This window comes from Ambystoma mexicanum, chromosome 10 (assembly GCF_040938575.1).
Source record: "Ambystoma mexicanum isolate Mex_15411 chromosome 10, UKY_AmexF1_1, whole genome shotgun sequence".
Taxonomy (NCBI): Eukaryota; Metazoa; Chordata; class Amphibia; order Caudata; family Ambystomatidae; genus Ambystoma; species Ambystoma mexicanum.
In genome coordinates, this window is record NC_090932.1 from 1,378,678,998 (window position 1) to 1,378,699,511 (window position 20,514).

The 20,514-nt window shown below is 40.4% G+C and overlaps 1 protein-coding gene across 1 annotated transcript in view; it reads right to left on the minus strand.

The window, feature by feature from the left end:
* Nucleotides 1-246: 246 nt before the first annotated feature.
* The window catches only part of ANKRD13A (ankyrin repeat domain 13A), a 1,258,643-nt gene continuing 1,238,375 nt past the window's right edge, over nt 247-20,514 (minus strand). Inside the window, exon 15 of the mRNA XM_069619390.1 lies at nt 247-1,501. Within this exon, the coding sequence (XP_069475491.1) occupies nt 1,312-1,501 (190 nt within the window). The 3' untranslated portion in view covers nt 247-1,311. The remainder of the gene's footprint in view (nt 1,502-20,514) is intronic.

Sequence of the window (20,514 nt, forward strand, 5' to 3'; positions counted from 1 at the left end):
GAAGTAAGGGAACCACGTTCATGTTTCATCTCAAAGGTTTAAAGCTGGGTTTCAGTACAATGTTATTTGTTGGGCTCCACATTTCGTAGATGGCAGTGCCAGTTGTGACTACCTAGAATGATATTTTTTTTAAAACCGGCAGACATCTCTCAGTGAACTACTAACAATTAACCCAGTCTGCTTATCTATTTGGAAAAAAATGAAAACAATCATATTGTTCTTAACAGTCTCACTAGTAAGCACATGTGTATGTCTTGGATACATTTATTAGAATGTTGGTAAAGTGATCCTAAACACGTTTCCTATATGTATTTTCTTGAAAGAAACCGGCACTCCTTGCTCTAAATGCACATTGAATATATATCCATTAAAACCAGTGACACTTGCTGATAAAAGACCACCCAGTATACCTCTTGGAGGGAAAAGATTGCACAAACCCAGCCTTTTCAATGCTGAAACCGGTATACAGTATAGATCTGCTTTGATGTAAATGTATGTGCACATAATGCAACATGTGTTTGAGCGCTGTGGTAGTACAAATTGCTTAAGAAAAGATTGAATAAAGGTGAATCTGATCATGTTCATGTTCTCATTATACAAGCGGAGTGATGTAGCCTTCCTAAGGATTGTTCAGAAGAGCTCCTGGCAACCATATTGAGCTCCCTAACTGCACAGAAGACAATCATCAGAAAGTGGCAAGAGTGAAGACAATGCTCATGTAATTATATGCCAGACAACTATTTTGTTTGATCGATTTCCTTCTGCAATAAATTGGAAATAAAATAAAATGGTTTAAGTGGAAATGGCACAGGGAGGCAACGTTTGGCAAGGGACGTTCCATTTTTCAATAAACCGGAGTGGGGTTTCTTGTCTCATGACATCGTTTAGGGTTTGTTTTGAGTTGAGTTTTTGCTTAAAACATTTGTTCTAAAAATGAATTGTTCAAAGAATTGGGCCCTCGTTAGTCAACAGTTTGAACATCAAAGTGTTTGCAACTTATAAAACAAAACTTGGAAAATGCTGCTCTGAAAGTATCCATTCAAGGGGGTCACTGCTTGGAAGTTATTAAAAAAAACCTGTTAAAAAAATAAACATCTAAACATATTACAATTTCTTTGGTAGATAATCCAAGTCCTCCCAATGTGCTTCCTGAGGATCGTATGCTATAAGAAAGCAGTGCTGGTTTTGAGTGAGGGCCCAACCCATATCAGTTGAAATGTTAGACCTTTCAGTAAAATAACTGTTTAAAAATTATCTGCAGTACATAGTACAGCTCGAAGGTTACGGCCGAAGACCCCCTTCGTGCTGTTGCTATTTCTCTTGGAGCGAAAGCATAAGGATCCGTTCAAGCTCGGCCTCTTCTTTCTGTCGTTCGATTTCCTGTTCCTCCTGTTCCTTGGCAGAAAGCTCCATGACTAACTGCAACTCGGTATCAAACCCCAAAGACTGGCTGCTGGCGTGCAGAACCTGCGAGCTTCCAAAGATGCTTTCCTGTAGTGTCCTGGACAATCAAAGCAAAAGAACATCAAGTTAGATATGGGAAATGGGGGCTGGAGGTCTGCGTTCTGAGGTCCTATGGCAATGCCAGCTCTCAGCAGGGAGCTCTGCTTTTACATCTAGGAGATGGTCAGTGCCTACATGTGTAGATTCGGGTACATTGGACTGCATTGATTTGTCTCAATTTAACTTGTGAAAATGAAAACAAATTGATTCACAGACTTTGATTTTAGATTTTGTGAGCAACCTGTGAGTTAAATGAAATGCTTCTGAAACAATATGCAAGTTTTAAACAATAATCAACATTTCTTTTCAAATGTTCTAGAACACTACCACTTACCGTTGAGCCTTTGTCACGAATACAATTAAACTAAAATGTCTTTATTTTAAAATTGCAATATAAGAGATCGTAGGAGATGCGAGACGTGAAGGACTTCCACCTCGGGCAGACTGAACTGCAAATTCAGAATGAGAGACTTCCCATTACCCAAATCTGCTCATTCATGTACTACTTACTTGTCCCACTTTGTCTGATCGCTCTCAACTCTGGCACAATTGAGATGAAAGGTTTGTATTAGGAAAGGGTTTTCTTTCTGCTTCTATTTGGGCTCATTCCGAGACCTCCAGTAAATGGACCAGACTTATTTTTTGGTGAGTGAGGCTATTTCAGCCTCACTCAACACTGCAACTCACTTCTTTTGGGAGTACTAACCACACCCCCTATGGCTGTCAGTGCAACAGGGACCCTGATCCTATTCTGTTTTTTGGGTAGTACCACGAGCCACTATGGCGTCCACTATAGTACAGGAGACTGTGTCCCTCCCCTACATATCCTTTCCTTGCGTGGGATTTCTCAGGCATGCATTGTGTTCAGGACAGGTTTGTAGAAGTGGAACCTTTTTTGAATGGTGCTTTACTGTGCACCTTTATTTTCTATCGTGAGTTTTTCATGAGTGACTATATAGTAGCCAAAACAGTTATTAACCATTAGCTTTGTTGGCCTGTTTTGCTCTGTTTGGCGGCAGGAACGGCCATAGAACATCCATTTCAGAAGGCACTTGTTTTGTCTTGGCTGGGTAAGCATCTCAGACACGCAAATTGATGTACACCTCCTATGTTATAAAAAATACAGTTATGCTGGCCATCCAGGGCTGGGTGAACGCTGCAAGCCTTTTGATAGGTAGGCTATGGTTATCCCCAGCCCAACATTGGATTATATCTGGTAAGGATTCAGAGCCTTTCTTTATACTAGCACTGGAACCTAAGCTGAAATGGCCAACAAAGCCACGGTAAACTCTGACTGGAGCCTGTTATTGCCAAAGTCAACCCCAATAGGGTGAAGCTTTGGTTCTCTTGACCAGGCAAAGCCTGTTCAGGTGCTTCTCAGCCTATAACCGTTCCCCATCATGTACATCCTTTTCGCGGTATGCCATGTTTTGGCACATCGGTTTTGGGGCCAGCCATTTCCATGCTGTTTTTTTGGGGCAGGTTTCTTTTACGTGATCCATGTTGGCCGTGGACAGCCACGCGCAGAGACAGGCGCGCTGAATTATTTATTTTTTTCAATATACTGTCAACCGAAGCACAGGAAAATGCAGTGCTTTGTGGTTGACAGTATGTTTCGGCAAACAGTAGCCGCTCAGTACAGTAGCTCCATGTACTGAACGGCTACTGTTTACTTAAATATACTGTCAACCACAAAGCGCTGCATTTTCCTGTGCTTCCGTTGACAGTATATTGAAGCAAAACAAATATCTTGGTGTGCCGGTTCCTGCGCCCTGCTGGCTGCAGCCAACAGGGTGCGCCTAAAAGGCACCTGCCTCAAAACCACTATGCCGAAACGGCCGGCGCCCAAAGGCTGCGACTGGAACGTCCGCTTCGTCCTTTGGGAGCCCATGACAATCTGGTGGACTTTGCAGATCTGCTCCAGTGCAGAAAGATCACTGTATGCTGAGAGGGGTCCTGCTGTCTGGTTCACAGTCTTCAAAGTTACACAGGATGTGCTAGTTCCATAAATCCCCCTAGATCCAGCACTCTAATAGCCCTGAACTAAACCGCTGTTACAGTGAACCCCTGAAGGGGAAGTGGATACAATAATAAACTCAGCTCCCTCTAGTTTTTAATGTCTGAGGCTAGAAGATGCAATGGGAAAAATCAGATTTGTCTCTTTTCCTGGCTCCGTTCTAAACTGATGTCCCATTCTCCCTTCCCCCTAAATGACACTCTATTGTTCACCTCCGTGAGAAAGCTGAGAGTGTTTCTTTTCTTGCTTCCTCTGTACGTCTCTGACTTCCTTTGAAAATGTTCCTGGTTATTGCTGCTTTATTCTTTTGTAATCCTTGTCTCAAGTTTTGGTTTCCTGAATTGTAAACTATCAGTTCCAAAAGCTGGAACTACTGTGTGTGCGTGTCCCCCTGCCTAGTAACTAACCAGATCTGATCGGCCGTGACTTTTGGGTGTGTCCTTTGTCCCCATTGCAACAATAGGGCAACAAGGACTGTGGCCCGTGGCCTATGGCCATGGCCACTGTCCATTTAGCAACAATTAAGCCTAAAAGACTATGGTCCGCAGCCGGTTATATACCCCTCACCATCAGATGCCACTGACTCTGGGCTCCGTCCCTGTTGCACCAAAACAACTTTAGGTGCATAGGTTCCTGACCTCAGAAATTAAAGGCGCGAAAAAAAAGGAGCATGTGCAAGTCATGCTGCTTTTTGCCCTTCCTCCAATTTCCAAGGTAGTTTCTTGTTAATGTTAAAGGATATTTGTACTGTGCACTATCACCACCGGAGTGGTCCCCTGGCGCTCTGGCGACTCTGAAAAAGGGAAGGCGGGGTGGTGAGTAAGTGGGAGTAAGCTGGAAAAGTGCAAGAGAGCAGTGATGTGATGTTGGCAGCCTCAGCCCGGTGGGTCCGTTGGCTGGGCTTGGGGTGTTTTACGGTCGGTAGTCGTCGTGTGCTGTTGTGCAAGTCTATGTGTGGTTTGTTTTGTTGTTGCAGTGTAGTAAAGTTTGTGCGGATTGTTGTGTTGTATGCTTGTGGTTTTGTTTGGTTAGAGTTTGAGAGGTGTATGCAGAGGGGTGAAATTGTTAGTGGATTAGTTAATTGGCATTGCTGTCCTTGCAATTATGTCTAGGTGGGATGCTTGCTATCATTCACTATTCCATCTGAGTGTGGCACTTGTTAATCTTCAATATCCCATCTAGATGTGAGGCAGGCTCGTGATCACGATTCCATCTAAGTTTGGCACTTAGTAACCTTCACAGTTTCATTTAAGTGTGGCGCATGCTAACATTCACATCTCTATCTATATGCGACGCAGGCTAAAGGTAAGAATTCCATCTAAGTGTGGCACATGCTAACATTCATAACCCTATCTAGGTGTGAAGCAGGCTAAAGTTAAGCATTCCATCTAAGTCCATCTAAGTGTGGCGCGTGTGAACATTCAAATTTCTATCTAGATGTGACGCACGCTAAATTTAATTAAGAATTCCATCTAGGTGTGGCACATGCTCACATTCACAATCCTATCTAGGTGCGAAACAGGCCAATCTTCACAGTTCTCTCTAGGTGTGGCACTAGTTAACATTGTTAGTCACAACTAAAGTCAATGGGTTACCTATCCTGTCTCAACCTATTCATGATTATAACACATAAGAAACAGAACACATTTATTCAATTTATTTCTCAATCTCAGATCCTTACAAATAACTCACTGTCCCTACAGACAAACTCATTATCCCTCAGTTGAATGTGACTGACCCTGGTAGTGCCCTGGTGTATCGACCATCGAGGTTAGGGGATAGAAAAATAATCTCGCTTTATCCTCTCTCACTGCTTTACTCCTCTGCTAAAACTAGGTGCACAATACTTCTGGAAGTCAATTCTAACCACTTTTATTACTATTGCTTCCAATTCGTGTGATTTATGAAAGCGCTAAAAAAGCAATAACATATGAATAGTAATTTTATTCAATAGGTGTCTCTATGTTGATTCATATTGCTTATTAAACTAAAATAACAATGTGATTTTTACAAGCCCAATCTTGTTGTCTATGGGTCCAGGAGATTAGGTCATCAGCCCAATCCACTCTTTGTCTACCGGTTTCAAGTATATACTTCTACTATAATTATAGCGCTTAAGGAGCCAGTACTAGTGACCAATGCGTTACACAAGGCCAATTAGTCACATGCAGTGGTAGATTAAGTAAACAAGAGACGTGCAAATTAATATTGTTGTAGCACACCAAAGTGCTGCGTAGTAGCACAATATGGTTGGTACTAGCAATGGATTACGAGACATTAGTGTGAGCCATATCCGCTGAATAGAAGTAGAACACACAGAGTCTATGCTTAACTGAACAAGGGACTCAATATATGCACTGATATGTAACCTCCTCCCCCTTCCGATCAGGTATGCTAAAGTGTGTGCAGGCTACTGCACCCTGTTGAAAGATCACCAGCCACTTGAACATCAGACCTGGCTCTACATCTTACCAGAATTGGGCCACAGATATACAACGACAAGAATATCTCTCCCCCGGGGTGAGTATCATGATCACCTCGAGCAAGAACTATATTTAGGAGATAGCTAATGCTGGATTACCTTTGTGATATTATAGTAAGAAGGTATTATTTACCCACAGGTGATACCCTATCACAAAGAATAACTGAAACAGCTCTGATTACACCAAGAGAACGACACATTGTCATCCATTAGATACCCCTAGAGGTAAGCCTCGTGCTCTGTGATAGCCGCTACAAAAAACAAGTGTGTGTGCGCGTGTGTATGGACTGTGTTGGTGTGTGCACTGTGCGTGTTGGGGGGGCATTGTCTGTGTGTGGGACAGTGTTTGTGTATGTTTGCTGTAGGTGGGCAGTGTGGATGTGTGTGTGTGTGGGGGGTCAGTAAGTGTGTGCTGTGTGTGTCCAGTGTGTGTGGGGGGGAAGTGTGTGTGTAGGGAAGTGTGTGGGAGCTATCTGTGTGTGTGAGGGCAGTGTTTGTGTGTGGGGGTGTAGTGTGTGTGTGTGGGGTAGGGGGCAGTGTCTTTGTACAGTCACAGTGTGCCTTGTGTGTGGGCAGTGTGACAGTGTGTGGGGCACTGTGTGTGGGGGTGAGCAGGCTATGTGCATGTGCAGGAGGCAGTATGAGTAAATGGGATGTGTGTTTTGGGGAAGTGTATGTAGGTGTGGTGTACTTGGACAGTTAGTTTGTGTGGAGAGTGTGTGGGGGCAGTCTGTGTGTGTACAGTGTGCCTGGGGGTGGGTGCAGTGTGCATATGTGAGGGGAAGTACATGCATGTGGGAAGTGTACGTGTGGGGGTCAGTGTGTGCAAGGGGCAGTCTATGCGGGTGTGTAGGGGAATTATGTGTACGAGCAGTGTTAGTTGGTAGGGTCATTGTGTGTGGGGTGTGATGAATCCTGCAGAGTCATAACTGATCCCAACCTAAAGTCTCCTCCCATGTGGCCAGGGGAAGGCAGCTGCTACCTGAGGGTGGTATGCTGAGGGTGGATCACATGGGAGGAGATGGCTGTCAGGGGAGAGTGGTAACTCCTCAGGAGAAAAGCAATATTCTTCTCTTTCTTGCGAGGAAGATCCCTTAATTCCAGAGTTTCTTTTATAGCATGCTGTCATTATTCAGAACCTTTTCATTATAAAACTCTGAAAACAACTTTGGTCAAACAAAACCCTATTCAGTTTTCATGTGTGCATGATAAGCCTAGAACATATCTAACATCTAATGCTTGTGGTGATTGTTGCCTGCATAAAACTGTCCAACAATGTACCATGAGATCATTTGGAACTTCCTTGGACTACCAATCCCAGAATGCCTCAAGTAGTGAGACGAGGAAGAGGAGCAAGGAGTCAATGAGGAAGCAATGTGACACCAAGTGTAATGTGCAGTCTAGTTGTCAGAAACCAAGTAAGCTGCGTGGGACATTTAAACCTGGAGGTTACCTGCAGCTGAAGGATCGAAGAAGGAGAGAGGAGAAAGGCTGCAGAGTACACAGAGCAGGAAGTGAGACAGGTGGCAGAGGCAATCCCATGGAGAAGAGCTGTGGGAAGAACAGTGAACTTCTGCTTGTAGCAGATTGGCAGCATTCAGGAACGGATGAGAGGAACTCTGGTGAGGTTAAGGTGAATGTTGCGCGGCTAGGCCAAGATAGACGCGGTGCTGCAGAACTGCGCGGGTTCTGGTGGCGATGGTCTCCGAAGTCGATGTGGGAACCAAACTGAAACTCTGCTAAAATGGGGAAGCTGGCCCTGTGAAAGCCTCTCGCAGCAGCAGCAGCACAGTGAAACGGTGAGTCAGCCTAGACGAGGAAGGGGCCCCGGGTTGTGTAAACCCGTTAAAGACTGTTTGGAAAGCAATTTTGAATACCGACCAAATAGAAGTGAACAGAAAAGGCAAATATGGTACAATTCTCCTAATATGAGATATCAATTAGGGGAAACCTGGAACCCACATTGCCATACGCCAAAAGACATTGTAAGAGAAACAAAGCAGCAAACGTTGTACAATTGTCCTGCCATGAGATGTCAGTTGGGGGAAACCAGGAACAAGCATTGCCAAAAGACAAGAGATTGAAAGAAAGGTTGACACTCCTTGAACAAACCCTCATATATGGGATGTCAGTATGGGAGAAATTGGTACAAGTAATAACTGAAGTCAACCAAGATGTGCTATTGAAGAAGTATAATTGTGTGATACCCAAGGAAAATGTGAATGTTACAGAGAGACCTGATAAGAGCATCAGGTGGTGAACCGTTTTAGAAAGGTATACCTGGTAGAAAAGTACACCGGGGGATCTGTGTAAGCCAAAAGGGGAGATATTCCTAGCAGGAGGGTAAACAAGGATATCAAGAATTTCAGTTGAGAGGTTTCTTGGCAGGAGAGTGTACCAGGAAACCCACTTTGAATTGGTGTGTTGAAGAGAAACTTCAGCATATTAAGTTGTTGTTTCAATTGAACATTTTGTCAACCAGAGAATTTGAAAAGACTTGCCTTGTGCAATACTTTAATCATTATGGGAGAGACTTCCTCTTTGTTGTATTCCAGCCAGGGCTGTGGAAGAGACATTTGTTCTGCCATCCTGATGAAGGTATTAGGTAAAAGAGACATGTGCATCGTCTTTAAGAGACTGGTCTTGAAACAGAATATTCAGAACAATTTTCCAGAAATAATTAAGGGAAAGGGAACCAAGCCCTGGACACAAGGATTGTTTTGGTTGAAGTCACATGCTTTAAGTTTTTGAAACATTTACCTTGCACCTTCTGATTGTGTATGTTAGTGTGAGGGTCAGATTTCGTTTACACACAAGGTCAGCCTGTTTTAGTTTCAGTTTCATAGGACGGGACATTTGCTTTAGGATAGGGAAAGTTAGGCCTTTATCCAAACCCATTTCTGTTAATAAAATGGCTAATGATGAGAATATTACCACTTTGTGTCTGCCTCTCATTTCTGACCCCTCACAGGGGCAGTATATTTGGGCAGTGTGTGTTTTGGGGGGCAGTTGTAGTGTGTGGGAAATGCATGTGTGTGTATGATGATGGCCAAAGTGTGTGAGAGCAACTCTTTGTGTGGGCAGTGTGTGCACTCAGTGCAGAGCCAGGGGTCACGTGTGGGGGGAGAAGCATGCATGCAGCATGCTTGCATGCATGCATGCATGTGAAACTGTGGGGGCTTGTGTGTGAGTGAGGGGAGAGAGTGTTCAGGTGTGGGGGCAGTGTATGTGGGGTGCAGTGTGTGTTTGGGGTCAGTGTGCATGGGGAAGGGTGGGTGTGTATGGTGTGGCAATGTGGGCAGCGGTGTGTACAGTCAGTATGTTAGAGGCAGTGTATGTGGGAGAGCAGGGTGCTTGTTTGGGGCAATGAATGATGTACGGGCAGTGTTTGTGTTAGTGGGCAGTGAGTGTGTGTGTGTGTGTGCTTGTGCAATAGGTGTGTGCAGCAATGTGTGTGAGTCGCACTGTTTGTGGAGGTCAGTGTGTGTGGTGGTCAATGGGTGTGTGGTGTGTGTGTGGTGGGCAGTGTGCTGTGGGGCAATGCATGTGTGGGTGAAGTGCGTGTGGTGGAGTTAAAGTGTGTGGTGGGAAGTGGAAGTGCGTGTGGGGCAGATAGCGTGAATGTGGGCAGGCAGAGTGTGGGGGGGAAGCGTGTGTGTGATGGCAGTGTGTTGGCAATGTGTTTGCTGGTGGAAGCGTCTGAGGGGAAGTGTATGTGGAGGAAGTGTGTATGGGGAATAGTTTGTGGAGTGTAGTATGTGCTTAGTGGTAGTTTACATGTGTGGTCAATGTATGTGGGGGCAGTGTGTAACAGTCGGTATGTGGGTGGCAGTGTGAATGGGATCAGTTTGTGTGGGGAAACTGCGTGGAACAGTGTGAGTGAGATCAGTATGTATGTGGTAATTGTGTGTGTGAGGCAGTGCGAGTGCGCAATGTATGGGGATAATGCATGTGTAGGTTAAGTGTGGAGGGGCAGTGTGTCAGCTGAACCTGCCCACCTGATCAAAGCCATTTCACTGCATTTGGTGAAATGGCTGTTTCGATAGGTTTTTTACTGCATTTTTTAGGGGGAGTTAGGACACATATAAAAATGATTTTTTTGGTTAGTGGGGTGGTGAAGAGGTGGGAGTCTAAGGAGCTATGGGTAGCTTGCCCATTTAAAAATGCTTAAAAAACAGTGAAGCAGCCAACATGACAATGTGGGCTAGATCTGTGCGTGAGCAGTGTGTGAGGGGAATGTTTGCGTGCTGAAAGGGTCAGTGTTTTGAGGGCTGTGTGTGTGAGCGACATTGTGCGTATATGGGCAGTAGTGCATTTGGGGGTAGTGTTTGTGTGTGTGGGCAGTGTTCGTGTGTGGAAAGCATGTGAGTGCACTGTGTGGGGTAGTCAGTGTGTGTGGGGGAAGTACATGTGTGGGGGCATTGTATGTGTGGGGGCATTGTGTGTGTGGGGACATTGTTAATGGCAGCATTGTGTGCCAGTGTGTGTGTGCGTAAGTCCAATCAACACACAGAGCCATATATCTCCTTGACCTTCTACACAGTCTCCAAACCTGCTTAAAAAAGGTCAAACTAAGCCAGCACCACAAACCGAAGCAAACATGCTAAAAACAAAATGAAAACTAACAACAAATTGGACTATGCCTGTCAATGCAGGCTTCCAGGGATGATGGTGATGTGCAGGGACAATGATTGACCCCCGTGAGGACATGCTACAGTTGACCGTTTCCGTAATGGCAATCAGATGCACATCACAGAGTTTCTGGTAAGCCTGCGAGACATGTATCTAATTGACAGGATGGTAAAAGTGCCTGCAATGGGCAGGGTTTGGGCGGAGAGGGGCAGGGATGGGAAGGGAAGTCACATAGGCCTTAGCATGGCCATTGGCAGGGAAGACAAATAACCAAACGACATCTGCATGCTGTGTGTCCTTCCTCACATACTATCTAGCCTATATATTCTATACCCATGTAAATAACTTCGCCTTAATATGTGGTTAGTGCCAACCAGTAGCCAAAACCAAAAAACTAAAACTGTATATCTACAAAGCCTTGTGGCCAAATTGTTTCATGAAAATAGACCGAAACCCGTTTTCTTAATAACTTTTGAACCATTTAACACATTTCCCCAAAGTTTCTAGTTCAGAGAGAACCATGAAAAACATTATTTTTGTAACATTCTGTCTAAACCTGTTTAGTGAGTGAAAAGTTATTAGCAATAGAATTTTGGGAAAAGTCAATACAAATAGGTTTTATCTTCATGAGAGGGGGGCGATCGCTCTCTCTCTTTCTATGTGTATAAATATATATATTAAATGGCGAGTCGACCTATAGTTTAGGTGATACCTATCATCCATAGGAAATGCGAAAATTCGATGGCTAATAACTTTTGAGCCGTAGCACGGATGAGCACTACATTTGGCATTCCTAATATGGGGCCCTGGACCACCAAAAACTGGACAATTTCGGGCAAATCCGTGTTATGGCTCAAACAATATAAAAGGTTATAAAAAAGGGTGTGTTTTTCACTTTGCCCATTCATTTTCCCACACAGAAAATGTCAACATTTTTGCTCAAGCACACAGCCCAAAGTCTGGACACGTACTTGCACCAAAAAAGAAACAGGTCGGACACAAAGTGCTTTAAGGAAATCCCCTGTCGGCTTTGAGAACATCTGTTCAGTAGTTTGTTTTTCATTTTGTATAGAGCGGGGTGCCATGTACCCAAAAAATGTGTCCTATCTCCAATGATGCATTGCTGGTGCAAGATGTTCAATTTCTGAAAATCCGCCATTTCCCGATTCAAGAATTATGTTCTGTATTCGATTTTGGAAAGTGTCCTAACATGATATTATTCGGGGTGAAAGTAGGGTAGTTTTGGGGCCAGGGAGCATGTGGGCAGGGTATGAAAGAATGATTTGTGACGGCTTGCGGATAGTGAGTTTTGATTCTTTTTTTCTAGCCTTTTCCGAGGTCAAGAATCGGCACGAACGGCAGAAAAAAAAGTAAACACTTCAAAACTATTTATTTATTTAATACACATATGGCAAAAAATGTCTTGTATATACAACATTTAATACAATTCACAGATACAAACAACACATTTCATTGTTATTTGTCAACAATTACTAAAACTTTAGAAATGTATTGCATCTTTTGCTATTATCCCACAAATTCATCATATACCACAACTTAAATTACATACTACTGTTAAAAACAATAACATTTATTATAAACAAATTAAATCAGTATCTGTATAATTTCAGCACATTTCCAATAAAATGTCACAATATAAAGAAATCAGGTTAATATCACATCCATTAAGGAATGCCAGACATATCATTGAGAGGTCTTCCATATTCATACTATTGCTATATACCATAAGATATTTCCATCGTAGCTCCTGCAGACTTTCACATTATAATAATAAATGTTCTAAGCTCTCAACAGTGTCAGTTGCATACAACAGACAATAGTGTATATTACGCGGAATCTGCCACTGAGCACCCTGCGTCAATAAGGCTGCGCTTATGTTAAATTTAAGCCTTACATACTGCTTCGCAATTGCACTATTAGGAAAGGCCATTATATATAATGGCGTAGTGTCTCGCTTTTCAATGTAGTCACAGAATGTGATGTACAGATTAGTGTTTCGGGATATTTGTCGGTACAACCTCTCCTGTTGGCGACCTAGATGGGTTTAAATTTAGCCTTTCAGCCGTGTCGCATCCTATGTGGCATTTGTTGTAGGAACCAATCCCCTACCTCCTTGGTTACTAATATGAATAGATAATCTGCCACTCAATTGCGCCACAATTGTTAATTCAAAAATTTCAAAAAAGACTCCTTTATTCCTTATTTGCCCTTTAATTCTTGTTGACACGTGTTTCGGCTACTCAAGAGCCTTTCTCAAAACAAAACAGGGCTTGATAGAGTACACATCAAATTCTATTCACATAATTGTTTTACATAAATTGTTCATAAACTTGTACCCAAAAAGGTTCAGACAAAAAAGAGGGTTATGTAATATGAATACACATGTATTTTGAAAAATAAATAATAAATAATAAATAATTTACAATTTCATTACACCGCAATACATATAGTTAAATCAATATATACATCCAAGTCACAATAAATGCAAAACAACAAAAATTGTAAAAGAGCAATGAAAAAGTAGAAAAAATAATAAAGATTATACTTTTTAATTTCTGGCGATAAATATACAAATTTCATTTCATATACTTCTTTCTATATTGCCCTATAATCGAGGGTAGATGTCCAATTAGAAATATAATTATAATTATGTAACATGCAAATGGGTGATAGGGGAATACGACACATCATCATGATACAAATAATGATAAAGTGAATGGATGATGTGCATGTCTTTAAACCTTTCCAATATGGCTGCTGTGTGAAACGATGTTAGAAAGAGAAGAAGGTGGATTTGTGTAACCATGGTGATGCTATACATTGCATGGTGGATCCCCGCAACGGCTCATTACTGTTCGAGGCCGACGCGAGGAGACGGATTGTTACCAAGCAGAAGGTAAGCTAACAGCGGTGGGTCTCCGAACGAGGGGAATGAGACGTTTTTGCATGCCTGCAGTCGGGCATCCCAAGTAACCATATGGGAGTCCATTTAGATCGGTGACGGTTTGCTAACGGGGAGAATGTTTAACCAATCAAGGATAAGCCGAAATTGATTATAATTCAAGGTGTGTTGAGTAACTAAATAGGATCGCACAATGATAAACCGAAATTGATTATAATTGAAGGTGTGTTGAGTGACAAAGTAGGTGTGTAGGACTGTAAAGTGGAGGGATATATTTATGGTCATACGAGAGGCTGGGTTTTAACAAAACTTTGTGACAATTAATAGATTAGATTGTTGTGTGCTAAAAACAATTTAGATTGGAAATATTTTTTCTATATTATTATTTTTACTATAGGGAATTACCTGGGACTTATGGAATAAGACGGGTAAGACATTTTAATTTATCCATATATTGCACTCACACGTGCATTCATTACTGTGTGTCGAATGGAGATTTACTACAATCCACTAGAGGGAATAATATTGTAGATTATAACATATGAAAGAACCAATATACAAGGATTACAAATGAGAACTTGTAATTAATATCACAACCGAAAATATATAAACTTGGACTTATTTATGATTAATTATTCTAAAACAATATTTCTTTCTTTCTCTGTTTGTTATTTTATCTTTATTATTTTTTTCTACTTTTTCATTGCTCTTTTACAATTTTTGTTGTTTTGCATTTATTGTGACTTGGATGTATATATTGATTTAACTATATGTATTGCGGTGTAATGAAATTGTAAATTATTTATTATTTATTATTTATTTTTCAAAATACATGTGTATTCATATTACATAACCCTCTTTTTTGTCTGAACCTTTTTGGGTACAAATTTATGAACAATTTATGTAAAACAATTATGTGAATAGAATTTGATGTGTACTCTATCAAGCCCTGTTTTGTTTTGAGAAAGGCTCTTGAGTAGCCGAAACACGTGTCAACAAGAATTAAAGGGCAAATAAGGAATAAAGGAGTCTTTTTGAAATTTTTGAATTAACAATTGTGGCGCAATTCTTGAGTGGCAGATTATCTATTCATATTAGTAACCAAGGAGGTAGGGGATTGGTTCCTCCAACAAATGCCACATAGCATGCGACACGGCTGAAAGGCTAAATTTAAACCCATCTAGGTCGCCAACAGGAGAGGTTGTACCGACAAATATCCCGAAACACTAATCTGTATCAATATACAGGTACAACAGTTTGCGGACCCAAGGACATATGGAAAAAACGGCTGAATATATGTTGAATCGTGAGGAGGATGCTAGCAAATTATTTACTCCAAAAGGCAGCATGGAGCATGGTTTCTCTAACCCCGGTACAAAGAGAACGGAAGATTTACGATATAAATTTATTAAACTCGAACGAATATCTAGAAAAGAAATAGATAAGTATTGGGAATTGATATCATTGAAAAACTATATTAGCAAGAAACAAATACCAAGAGGCCTAAGAATACTTATATTCCCTGATTTATCAAAGGTTGAAGATCAGGATCTGGCAGAGGAATGGGAACAAAACCTGAATGCTAGTTCGGATAATATGATTAGGATTCTAATCCAACATGCAGAAAGAGAACATGTACGAGCAACGGAACAGATTGACATAATCACCAAAGAAATTGAAGAAACTCAAGCGCTAGAATCAACCAAGGAAAAAAACTACAAAACAATGTATGAAATACTAAAACTCTATCAGGATGATATAAAACGAAGAAAATTGCGCAAATTTTTCAGGGACGAAAGGGACTATAAAGAGGATTGTGTATATACTTTTCAGGAGAAATTTGATAAATTTACAAAACCGTTATCCAAGGCCAGTACACCGAATACATCCTCTGGCAGCTCAGAGGTGGACTCAGAATCAGAAAAGGAAGGAGCTGAGGGAGAGGAACCTCGACAAGACACATCTAAAGCCAGTCATCAACAACATGCTGGCTTTTTAAATCAAATAAGAAGATATCAGAAAGGAAAGAGAGAAGGAAACCAAAAACAGGTCCGTTTTCAACTACCAAATTCAAAAACCAAGAGTTTTTCTACCCAAGGAGGAGAGTAAGGAGGGGGGGTTGTAGACACAGGCAACCAAGATGTGCAGGAAGATTTTCGACGCCTAACGCAGGCGGCCGCCCGGGATGCAGCCAGGAAAAAACAATAATTGATTTGGTGATGAATCTATCACGACGTATCTTGACTGATGAAGAGAAAACTGTATTGAACAAAGGACTATCATTTGCCCCGACTTGCAAATTGGACCTTATTAATACTCAGATAGATCTATTTAAATTTGTAAGAAAACTAAGATTGAAAAAGTTTTTTGCCACCGCACATAAGAGTGGCCTTGCACGGACGGAGGAAGAACTGATAAAAACTGACTTCACTATGGAGGATATTGAGAACATTCATACTTTAAAAACATTGGGAGATGGTGAAGATAGTGAAATTCACAATACACTTCATGATTTGAAAATCAGACCGATTTGCCTTATAGAGAAGGAACTTAAACCTAAATCTAAATTTTCACCGCAACTTTCAAATGAAAATATGATTGAAGTATTCTACAAAGCAACATCACGAGACATATATAATATGTATGACGAAATTAGAATGAACGTGGACAAACAGAACCTAACAAAGGGGGAAAGACAAGCATTGAAAGACTTGGAGAATGATAAAACAATTGTTATAAAGGAGGCCGATAAAGGCAGAAATATTGTATTGATGAACAGAGAGGACTACATTAATATGGCTCAGAATCACCTGACAACACCAAATTGTTATCTGGAACTACCAGGTAACCCTATAGTGGAAATTATAACTCGAGTGGAAGAACAGATACATGAATGGCATAGGAAAGGTCTGATTACGATGATGATGAAAAATCTGCATTATCAAATAAAACTCCAGTGATTCTAACCATGTATTTTCTACCAAAAATACATAAACTGTTTGACAAGATTCCTGAGGGAAGGCCAATACTCAGTGGAATTGGATGGTTAACGGAGAGAATCTCTGAGTATATTGATAACATACTAAGGCCGCGTGTACCAAAACTAAAGGCGTTTATTAAAGATACCACGGATACTATCAAGGCAATCAGTAAAATAACCTGGAAACCATCATACCGACTTGCAACCTGGGATGTCCGCGCACTATATACTATCATTGAACATCAAGCGGCTATACAAACTATTAACTTTGAATTTAGACAGGACTCGGCATCGCACTACCAATACATACAAATGCTGAAGGAGATGTTGGCAGTAACATTAGAAAATAATGTTTTCTTGTTTGATAACAAATACTATCAGCAGAAGAAAGGCATTGCTATGGGCACTAAGTATGCACCGGCATTGGCAAACCTCTTTATGGGAATGTTTGAGGAGAAAACAGTATACAAGGATGAGGCATTTAAACAACATATGATTCTATGGGTCCGGTTTATTGATGATGTCTTTATAATTTGGGATGGAACGAGTTTGGATTTGAATGAATTTAAAATCAGATTAAATGATAATGATCTGGGCATTGAATTTGTAGGCCATGACGAGATGTCCATACATTTTCTGGATCTGACCATTTTTGTACAGAACAATAGATTGGCAACACGAACTTTTCGCAAAGAAACGGAGGTGAATTCAACCCTTCATGCCAGTAGCTGCCATCACAAACCGGTAAAATGGAATGTCCCGAAAGGGGAATTTATCAGAGCGCGTAGAAACTGTACAAATACTAGTGATTTTAAGACAGAATGTGAATTACTGCTGGACCGCTTTGAACAGAGAGGTTATTCGAGGAAATGCATTGGAGCAGCAAAACAAAAGGTAGCCAATTTAACCTGGGAGCAGACTCTGATGCCCAAAGAAATAAGGAATGATACTGAGCATATGATGATTAATTTTATTACAACATACAGCTCTAATATTGCAGTACTGAAGAAAACTTTAAACAAAAATTGGCATCTTCTACAACTTGATCCTCACCTAACGGGTTGTATTGGAGAGAGACCAAGAATGATATATCGGAAGGCTAAAACTTTGAAAATGACCTTGAGCCCTTCTCTTCTACCAGATGTAAAACCTGAACCTAGTAGAACATGGTTGGATCGAAAGATGACAGGGTTCCGAAAATGTGGCACATGTACCATGTGTGATTTTGCACATGATATGACGATGGAATTTGTGGACTCAAGAGGGACGAAAATGAAAATAAAAGAAAATATAAATTGTCGCTCAAAATACACAATATATGCGATAATATGTCCATGCAAGATGATCTATATTGGGAGTACGATTAGGGAAACTAGGTTTCGTATAAGAGAACATTTTTCAACTATTGGAAGCCAAGATGCAACATTACCGCTGGCCCAACATTGGCAGCTCAAACATCAAATGGAAAACAAAAAATCTCTGAGGTTTATTGGACTGCAGAAGATACAAATGGGGAAAAGAGGTGGAAACCTAGAGGAGAGACTAAGACAGATGGAAGCCAGATTGATATGCAAATTTAGATCGATTGAGTTTGGTCTCAACCATGACACTGAGATGGGACATTTTCTCTGACTTTGAATGCTCATACATATCATGAAATTAAAGGATATCATTTGGGTATGATACCCTTAATCTGGTAGAAGGTAACAATGGGTATTGAAATGGAGGGACTATTTTTTTATATTTTTGTATTTTTTGAAAAGTTGATCTTATATGTAATATGTATATAATGATACATAATAATGTATGTAAGGGTATTTTGTAATACCGAGTCTTTTCAATAACAATTATTTGTATAAAGATTGACATGAATACGTATAAATACAATTAATTAGATCATCGGGGAGGTCCCGACAGAGATGAGAAACAGTGTTATGTAAGGGTGGATAGTGGTCAATAACATTCGACACAAATACAGTTGGAATACCAATTTGATTAATACACAAAATTTATACTTTTTAATTTCTGGCGATAAATATACAAATTTCATTTCATATAATTCTTTCTATATTGCCCTATAATCGAGGGTAGATGTCCAATTAGAAATATAATTATAATTATGTAACATGCAAATGGGTGATAGGGGAATACGACACATCATCATGATACAAATAATGATAAAGTGAATGGATGATGTGCGTGTCTTTAAACCCTTCCAATATGGCCGCTGTGTGAAACGATGTTAGAAAGAGAAAAAGGTGGATTTGTGTAACCATGGTGATGCTATACATTGCATGGTGGATCCCAGCGACGGCTCATTACTGTTCGAGGCCGACGCGAGGAGACAGATTGTTACCAAGCAGAAGGTAAGCTAACAGCGGTGGGTCTCCGAACGAGGGGAATGAGACGTTTTTGCATGCCTGCAGTCGGGCATCCCAAGTAACCATATGGGAGTCCATTTAGATCGGGGACGGTTTGCTAACGGGGAGAATGTTTAACCAATCAAGGATAAGCCGAAATTGATTATAATTCAAGGTGTGTTGAGTAACTAAATAGGATCGCACAATGATAAACCGAAATTGATTATAATTGAAGGTGTGTTGAGTGACAAAGTAGGTGTATAGGACTGTAAAGTGGAGGGATATATTTATGGTCATACGAGAGGCTGGGTTTTAACAAAACTTTGTGACAATTAATAGATTAGATTGTTGTGTGCTAATAACAATTTAGATTGGAAATATTTTTTCTATATTATTATTTTTACTATAGGGAATTACCCGGGACTTATGGAATAAGATGGGTAAGAAATTTTAATGTATCCATATATTGCACTCACACGTGCATTCATTACTGTGTGTCGAATGGAGATTTACTACAATCCACTAGAGGGAATAATATTGTAGATTATAACATATGAAAGAACCAATATACAAGGATTACAAATGAGAACTTGTAATTAATATCACAACCGAAAATATATAAACTTGGACTTATTTATGATTAATTATTCTAAAACAATATTTCTTTGTTTCTCTGTTTGTTATTTTATCTTTATTATTTTTTTCTACTTTTTCATTGCTCTTTTACAATTTTTGTTGTTTTGCATTTATTGTGACTTAGATGTATATATTGATTTAACTATATGTATTGCGGTGTAATGAAATTGTAAATTATTTATTATTTATTATTTATTTTTCAAAATACATGTGTATTCATATTACATAACCCTCTTTTTTGTCTGAACCTTTTTGGGTACAAATTTATGAACAATTTATGTAAAACAATTATGTGAATAGAATTTGATGTGTACTCTATCAAGCCCTGTTTTGTTTTGAGAAAGGCTCTTGAGTAGCCGAAACACGTGTCAACAAGAATTAAAGGGCAAATAAGGAATAAAGGAGTCTTTTTTGAAATTTTTGAATTAACAATTGTGGCGCAATTCTTGAGTGGCAGATTATCTATTCACAGAATGTGATGTAGTTTTTACCAGAGAGCAGATTAATTCAATACTGTTTTCTACTGTGATCAATACGTTTTTTTCTTAAGGCAGTTCTTCATAATATAAACAGCGCCATACTGTCTCATTCCACAACATCCTACTTGCCATTTCATGCAAGTGCGAAACATCTTACCTAGGGGGCCCAGTGTAAGATTGTTGTCTAGATCACAAAAAACCGCCACGAATGTGCCAATCATTGCCTCAGGTCCAATTTTTACAATTTATCACAAAATAAAAATGCAAATTTGTTGCATCATACACAATGCCCTAAGTAATTTCCGCCCCATATTTCCACAACATGAAACAGAATTGATCGGACTTTCGTCTGGTAGAGTAATAAAACTGTCTGAAATGACACCCCGCATTGTTTCATTACAAAGCGATTTATCATGTGAATCACTGCATTGCATTTACATTTTATCCCTTCCCGGTGCTTCTCCCATCTAAGATTACTTTGTATATGTAGGCCTAGATATTT